The sequence below is a fragment of the Triturus cristatus genome, chromosome 1_1, assembly GCF_964204655.1.
Source record: "Triturus cristatus chromosome 1_1, aTriCri1.1, whole genome shotgun sequence".
NCBI lineage: Eukaryota > Metazoa > Chordata > Amphibia > Caudata > Salamandridae > Triturus > Triturus cristatus.
The window spans coordinates 6138578-6146570 of NC_140579.1; the positions used below are offsets into that span (position 1 = coordinate 6138578).

The 7993-nt window shown below is 44.1% G+C and overlaps 1 protein-coding gene across 1 annotated transcript; it reads left to right on the forward strand.

The window, feature by feature from the left end:
• Positions 1-5913: 5913 nt before the first annotated feature.
• LOC146869087 (olfactory receptor 10A5-like) lies at positions 5914-6849 on the forward strand. The gene has a single exon (XM_085653331.1). It carries the CDS (start codon positions 5914-5916, stop codon positions 6847-6849), a length of 936 nt encoding a protein of 311 aa, XP_085509457.1.
• Positions 6850-7993: the final 1144 nt, after the last annotated feature.

The following is a 7993-nucleotide window of genomic DNA, read 5'->3' on the forward strand; positions in this document are numbered from 1 at the left end:
TGCTACAAGTCCTCCACACTCTGGTCCATCCGGTCCAATGAGGGCTCCTTCCCCATCATAGTACCAGACACTGTATCCATCATGTACATATTGCATTGTCCTGCATCAGAGCTCTCGGAGGCCACTCAGCTCTCTTGTTATTGGACTTTGAAAAAACTTTCAATACAGTGGGCAGGTCGTACCTCGATGAAGTGCTGGGTGGTATGGGCTTTGGACCTCTGTTCCGGACATATTTGCAAGTCCTTTATGTGGGTGCTCTGGCTAATGCTGTCTTGGACCACTTTCCCAGGCAGTGGGGCACAAAGCAGGTATGCCCATTGTCCCTGCTGTTGTTCACTGTAGGAAAGTAGGATCTGCTTCGTATGGTGACCCCCTCTTTTTGCTTCATGTGACACTGTTTTTGGCTAGTCTGATTGGGATCCTGCTAATCAGGACCTCAGTCTATCTGCTTTCTCCCTAAACTGTTAAGTGCACTCCAGAATTGGATACTGGGGTACCCGTGTCAGTCCCTAGTATATGGTACCCATGTACCTAGGGCATAGGTACCCCAGTGGCCTCCCATGGGCTAAAGCATGTATTATACCACCCATGAGAGGCCATGCAAAATGGAACTACAGGCCTGCCATTGCAGCCTGTGTAAGATGGTGCATGCACCTCTCAGTTTAGATACAGGTTTCCTATATCTAGGGGGCACTTCTCTTAAAAGCTAGAAGTCACCCCTATAGCAGGCCTTAACAATCCTGAAGGCAGGGTGCTCGGTTGTAAGTGAGAGGGTGCCGAAGCCGACTGCCATGACGAACCTCACCCGGGCATGAGCCCTTGATTTCTAGCCTGACAGGAATAGGATATTTTGAACCACTTTTCAGGACAACCATTTGTCCTGACACGTTATACTACGCCCTGAAGAAGCCCCAGGCCGGATGGCCATGTAAAAGGGGGCGAAACACGTGTTGTCTGTCTTTCTCTTCTTGTTCCTCTTTGTCAGAAGCTCTTAAATGAGCTACAAAACGTCCACATAAAGAATTTTCACTATGAACCCAGCGTATTGGAATTTGTTCTGAAATACCAGATTACCTCTACTTGTCCTGACTTCTTTTTTGGAACTTTATTGTGAGTAGGGGGTTAGGGGTCTCCCCCTGTCTTGGACAAGTACCGCTACCATATTTGCTCAAAACTAAACAGTCAGTAAGGGATTGGGACCCATTACCCCTTTCCTCGCTGCATTGCCCCTACATGAGCAGGACAGCCCTGCAGCTTACGGAGTCCATTCTCCCGGGTTGTCAGTGTATCAGTCATTTACGACATATAGAGTGCCATTATGCGACCGGGTAATGACCAACTCTAATACGGCTGAAAGTAACCTCATCGAGTTTGGTATCAAACATTGTGGAATCATACTCCCGCACCATAACCTGGTAGGAGGTATGATTCCACCCCTCAAAAACTAGCTTTGTGAGGTCCCTGGTGTTCCCGGTACCAGCCTTCTAGTCCTGGGCAGCCCAAATTGGTTGTTGCCGACCAGAGACACATATCTGCCCTCCTGCTACTGAGCCAAGCTCGAGCAGGAGAAGGATGAACAATAAGAATCCTGTCACCTCCCAGACAGGATTTAGTGTATTAGGCCTTGGTGGGTGCGCATGCCAGTGACCGAGGTCCCTACTTAATCATCTTGTGTGGTTCTATGGGGTTCCAGCGATTCTACAACCTCTAGACACTGTCTTGACTCAAGTCGTGGTTCTTATACCACTATTTTAGTATATGGTTTGGTCTCCCCCTGGAACCCACTGTATATTAGTGCTATTTACTATTGTTTCTGTGCTACAGCATTATGTGCGTTGTGAGTATCTTCGTGTAGAAGATACTGTGTCGTACTTAAAGTGTGCTATAGTGATTAATACATATTTTTATAACTTCTGTGTGGTTCTCCTTTCATTTAACCAATACTATAAGGTTGAATTCTGGTAAAACAAGCTGTTTAACATTCCTTCAAGACTAAGCCTGCAGGCTGCTCTCCACAGCTACCACTTGGATAGCTTTCTAAGGTTATCTTTGACCTCGTAAATCACCATAAGGGTTGTTTGGAATGGTACAGGGTGCCAACTTTAACTAGTGGACAGCATATACCAGGCCAACCTCTCACATTCACCCTGCTATCAAGCCGCTTGAGGTGTGGATCTGGTGTGATACTCACGTGTGGGTCTTTGACTGGGGGTTGGCAATGGAGGTTCGGATAGTTTATATGCAGACGTCCTTTTGGTTATGCCCAAACCTGCTGAGACAGGATCTAGAGAGCTTGAAATCCTTCACGATTTTGGGGAGGCATCGAAGATCCAGGTTAACTGGGGTAAATCCCTATTAGTTCCGATACAGGGGAACTGCCGAGACGAAGACTGGCAATCAATAATCCTGGTGCGTCGGGTTAGTTTCCACTACTTGGGAGTGCATGTCTCCTTGGAGCCAGATCTGACTTGGAGCCTGAATCTCGCCCCAGTGGAAATCAGGGCCAAGGAGGACCTTGAGCACTCACTGTAGTGAGTTGGGTGGGTCTAGGGGGGACAGGAGCTTGGTGGGCCTGCACACTCTCCTAGCCAAATGTGACAGTGCTTGCAATGGGACTTCCCCAGTGGCTCTCTCAACAGAGGTGTGGACTAAAGGAATGGATTGGTGTTGTGAAATGAAGGTAAAAATCTATGAAGCTAGAAGCTGCCCTCGTAAATATGAAAAAGTATGGTGGGGAGGTTATTTTCTGAAATTCGCTCCAACTGTACCTGATGTTAATGAAGCGATTGTTATTGCTTTTTCTACTGTACTAGTCAAATGGTTTGTTGTTAACCTATGAAATGTCAATCAAATGTTTCTGTAAAAAAAAATCTTTTTGTGTCCCCCTTTTAGTCTTTTTAATGTTGTGATATGTTGGGTGTAACTGAGGTATGCTTGATGAATGACTGTGGATATGTATAAATATATGTTGAGTGTTTAATAGTATGATGTTTGGAGAAGGGTCTGTATAGTCTTGCAGGAACAATTTTGATTATATTGTTGTACATTGTGTTATGTAATAATTACTGTACACAAAAGAAAAATTGTGTGGATAAAAAGAAAATATGCTGAAAGAAAAAATAAAAAGGTGAATGAGAAAATATATAAGTGTATGTGTATGACATGTTGGGCTCAACACATTTGCTATGAACAGCTATCAATAATTTGACGTATGCAGCTGTAATGGTATGGGGAAGAGGTAACTGTTTCTGACCTGTGTCTCAGATCAAGACTAGGTGCAGTTGGTCTATGTGTATTCTTTCAGACAGTGTAACAAAAGGACAGTAGTTGTTGGCAGGACGGGCCATTCTGCCAGGACGGGAGGGACTGAGCTTTTCCCTGCCCACATACATTTCAACAGAGTTGCCTCAGCACACTCACAGAGGGGCAGATGTACAAGGAACTGAGGCATCTGCATAGATGCGCCAGTTTCCTTGCGCCAGTGCCAAATGTCCTTGCGCCACAATGAATGCGCTGTATTTACAATACAGTGCTCCATGGCGCAGGGATTAACAGATGCGTCAGAAATACTGATGCATCTGTTGGCACAAAGGTGATGCATTGCTGGAGTTGCTCATGAAAGTGACACAACTCCAGCAATATGCCACAACAGATAGTTGAGTCCCATGCAAAAAGCCCTCGGTCATTCCTTACGCCTGGTCTGAGCAGGGATAGGGATTTTGACACAGTGAAGGCTTAGAGTGACGCAGTGAAATGTTGAAAATTTCACTGCGGCAGTTCTACATGGCTTTTTACATGGGAACGCTCACCCTGCATACATTATACCTGACGCAGGTATAATGTGATGCTGGCCTTTACCACGTGACGAACTTCTCTAGATGTGTCACATTGTAAATTGACCACATTGTTTGCGCCGCTGTTGAGTCAAAAAAAGGGCGCAAGGGCCTTGTGAATCTGCCCCAAAGTACTTGACACAAGGGGGGCAATTGACAAGAAAATGCTGTTATGTGGTTTTAAGCGATATTTGACAACGGCACGCTCAGACATTATCAAAATGCAGGGATGCGCTGTCTTTACAAAAATACAGGACACCCCTGTGTTTCCTATAGTGCTAGTGCTTAAAAAGCTGTCTAGCACCAGCACAGGCACCTTGCTGCCATGTCACAAGGTTGCCTGCACTGCAGGGGTGGTTGTTTATGTGCAGGAAGTGACACCTTCCTGCTGATAAACAATCAATAATTGCAATTTGCTCTTTCTATGGGTGCCCAGTTTGATGGCGGACATGTTAGTTTGGGCCATTATAGGGAGCTCCGTAGGTGGCGCCATTTTAGTTTCATGAAATTGGGGCTGAGAGCCACCTGGCAAAGCAGTACTTTTTTGGCAGGGAATGCTGTTGGATAACATCAGCCCTGGCATAGAGTAATATGCAATCCCACATCCAACGGCCCAATTTTCAGTGCTTCTTTCCAAAACGGTGAATTCTGCAACAATCGGTGTGGGATCGTACAGGTGTCTTAGAGGGAAGGAATGGACCAGCTGGTCACTAAAGCTAAGATGGGTATACTTTTGTTTCATGACACGGGTCTACTAATTGGATTTTTGCTGTTTTGGTCTAATTTTGTTTATTACATTTTGCTCTATTTTTCAACATTGGTGTGGGATTTTTCTGATTGTTGTTTCACCCTGACAAAAATTGTAGGGTTCCCCCCTCAATCAACAACCTAATTGTTTGCATTATATCAATGGCATTATTGATATTATCAGTGATGAGATGACTCACTGCTCATGTTCACATTACTCCATAAACCTTAAGAGGATTTCATATATATAATTAAGTACTAAACTGCTCAGAATCATGTAAACCATAAATTACCATTTGCACACACGAGCTCTCTTTGGTTAACCGAGGTCTTCCTGAGCACAGCCTTCACCATATACTGAACACTTTGAGGATAGCCGAACTGATGTGGACAGTCAACCAGAGTGGACAAGCTTGTGCTGTAGATGATCTTTGTCCGTTGAGCAATTTGTTTTTGGGAGTACCCACTCTGTCCAGACACCTACGGTCCAGTAGGTGACCAAGTCCCTAGTACGCACAGCCTTTGTCCTGTTCTGAATCCTTGGTGGAAAGTCCACCTCGTGTGTGCTGTCAACCACACTTGGGTAGGACAGTTTCTACTGCATACAGTTTTCTCTCTGAGCAGAACCGCTTCATGGAGGGCCCACTCCCCGCACACACCCAAGCCCCCTTAGGCACTGAAAGCCCTGCTACGCATAGCCTCCACCCTGTACTGAATACTTTTTAGATAGCTGACTTTTTATGGTCAATAAAGCACACGCTGGTGGGCACCTACCTGGGGCATACAGTCTTCAGTCCTATGCACAACTTTTCATACAGAGACCACTCCCTCTAGGCATTCAAGGCCTCTCAGGAGAGTTAGCACCTACTACGGAGAACCTTTGACCTGTAGCAAAGCTTTTACAGATAGGCAAACTCTTGTGGGCAATCAACGTGATGCGATTGGGCAATTCGGCATGTCATCAGTCATTTGAACAATGATGTCATTGAACATGAATTAAGTGATGTGATATGTGAGGTTTAGCCTTTGGTTTTGATTACATACATGTTGTAGTGTTTTTAACACGTAAAAATACATACATTAGAGCTTAAACATATTCCAGTTCCCATTTCTCTGAGGGCACAACCTCTTGGGAGTTCCTTTTTCTATTCAAAAGGATGGAGAATCCATGTTATTTAATGCAGACCCCTTTATGGATGGTGTGCATTGAACATGTTTAAGCACTTCTGACATGAAGTCTCTTTGATCACCTATAGGCTATGTTACCATGACATTCTTAATTGTATCCTTATCCTACTTCTTTTCCTTCCGCAGGTCACTGTTATGTAGAATAATGGTGAAAGGAAACCAGACCCAGGTGTGGGAGTTCATCCTCATAGGGTTCTCAGACCTCCCAGTCCAGCAGCAGGTCCTACTCTTTGTGACCTTTCTAACAGTCTTCCTAGTCACAGTGATGGGGAATTTGTTCGTTATCATCTTGGTCACTGTGGACAGTCGCCTGCACACATCGATGTACTTCTTCCTGCGGAGTCTGTCTTTCTTAGACATCTGTTACTCGAATGTCACAGTTCCTATTATGCTAAAGGGTCTCCTGTCAACACAAAATACCATCCTGTTCGTGGGGTGCGCAGTACAGATGTATTTCTTCATATGCTTTGCTACCATTGATTGCTTCTTGATGGCAGTGATGGCCTATGACCGTTATGTAGCCATCTGCTACCCTTTGCGCTATCCAGCCATCATGAACAAGAGGCTCTGCACGCAGCTTGTAGTGTGCTGCTGGGGCAGTGGATTCCTTTTGTCCATGGGGCAGACTACATTCATCTTCAGCTTGCCGTATCGTGGCTCCAATGTGATTGCACACTTTTTCTGTGATATCCCACCAGTAATAACACTTGCCTCCACCGATACATTCTTCAGTCAGATTGCAATCTTTATTTACACCATTCTAGTTATATTAGGACCCTTCCTACTCATCCTGACCTCCTACATCCGCATCGTAAGCACTATCCTAAGGATGCACTCAGCCTCAGGGATGAAAAAAACCTTCTCCACCTGCACCTCGCATCTGGTCTCCGTAGGCTTGCTGTATGTGTCTGGCACAGTGATGTACCTGAGACCCACTTCAAAACACACACAGAGCACTGACCGACTATTGGCCTTGTGCTATGTCCTATTAATGCCCATGTTTAATCATATCATCTACAGCCTGAGGAACAAAGAAATGAAAGGAGCTTTTCGGAAGCTGATAATGACTAGAATGTTGTGACAAGAGGCTACAAAGTCTCCCGAAAAATGTTGCCATGTTATCAGGAAAAGGAATTATTTATACTTGCTAGATACAGGGCTAAGTGGACAAGGCCATCCTACTGTTCTTGTGTACGGCATTTTAGAGATCGTTTCTTATGGGACATCTTGCAAAATTCCATCAGCAATGACCATGAGAAAGACTTTATGGTGGTACTTGAGACACCTCAAAACAAATGTCATGCGTATGATCTGTTCTCTGGCATTTATCAGGAAGCAGAAGTTCTCAATAGGTTGTATATTCAACCCACCCATCTGATGATTAGACATCACTTTACACTTGTATCCTTGTTTTCATTGCACATGTCTAGCCGCTGGTAGACAATAGCTGGAGCCATGCAATCCTTACACTCCAGGATGTTTGACTGTAAGTCAGCTGGAGTCACTCAGCTGATTGCTCAGTAAGTCACTCAATTTGCAGTATGAATGTAAGAAACTTGATAAGGACTGGTATTGTATTTGTTACCATCCTGTACTTTAATGATACAGACACATTGCCAACTTCCAAGGAGTGCAAACGTTGGTTTGCTTACCAGCGGCATATAAGTGCTATAAATCTGAGGTATTGCGCCTTTCGTTTACAGTATGACTGAAATGATTGCCTCACGCCACCAATCCAACATGTTGCCTTTTGAGTTCAAAATATTTTATTTGGATTTTTTGTAGCCATGACAAACAAAAAAGGATACAGTGTTGGTATATGTAGTAAAATAGTACTATTAATAAAATATTATCTTAACAACATACATATACCAAAACGTTTACCATTGTCATAAAAATAGTAAAATTATAAAAGCTGAAAAAGGGAACACACAAGGCTACTCCACAAAACAGTAGTTCTACGTAACTGTTAACCAAAGCAAGTAGTATTAATAAACATTCTATACATACATTTTAATATAATCCTCAATTGGTTTCCATAACTGTTGAAAAGACGAAGGGCCTCATTTATGAAAAGTGATGCATCGCTGCGTAAAAACAGCGATGCGTCACTTTTCATTGCTCCCGCCTTGCGACATGGTGGATGTGTCATATTTACAGTATGACGCATTATGTCACAAGGAGTTACAGACGCGTCAGTATTTGTGACGTATCTGTAGGCGCAA

Bases quoted from the DNA above. Each gene is read 5' to 3' on its own strand.
- LOC146869087 (XM_085653331.1), top strand. From the start codon at position 5,914: ATGGTGAAAGGAAACCAGACCCAGGTGTGGGAGTTCATCCTCATAGGG.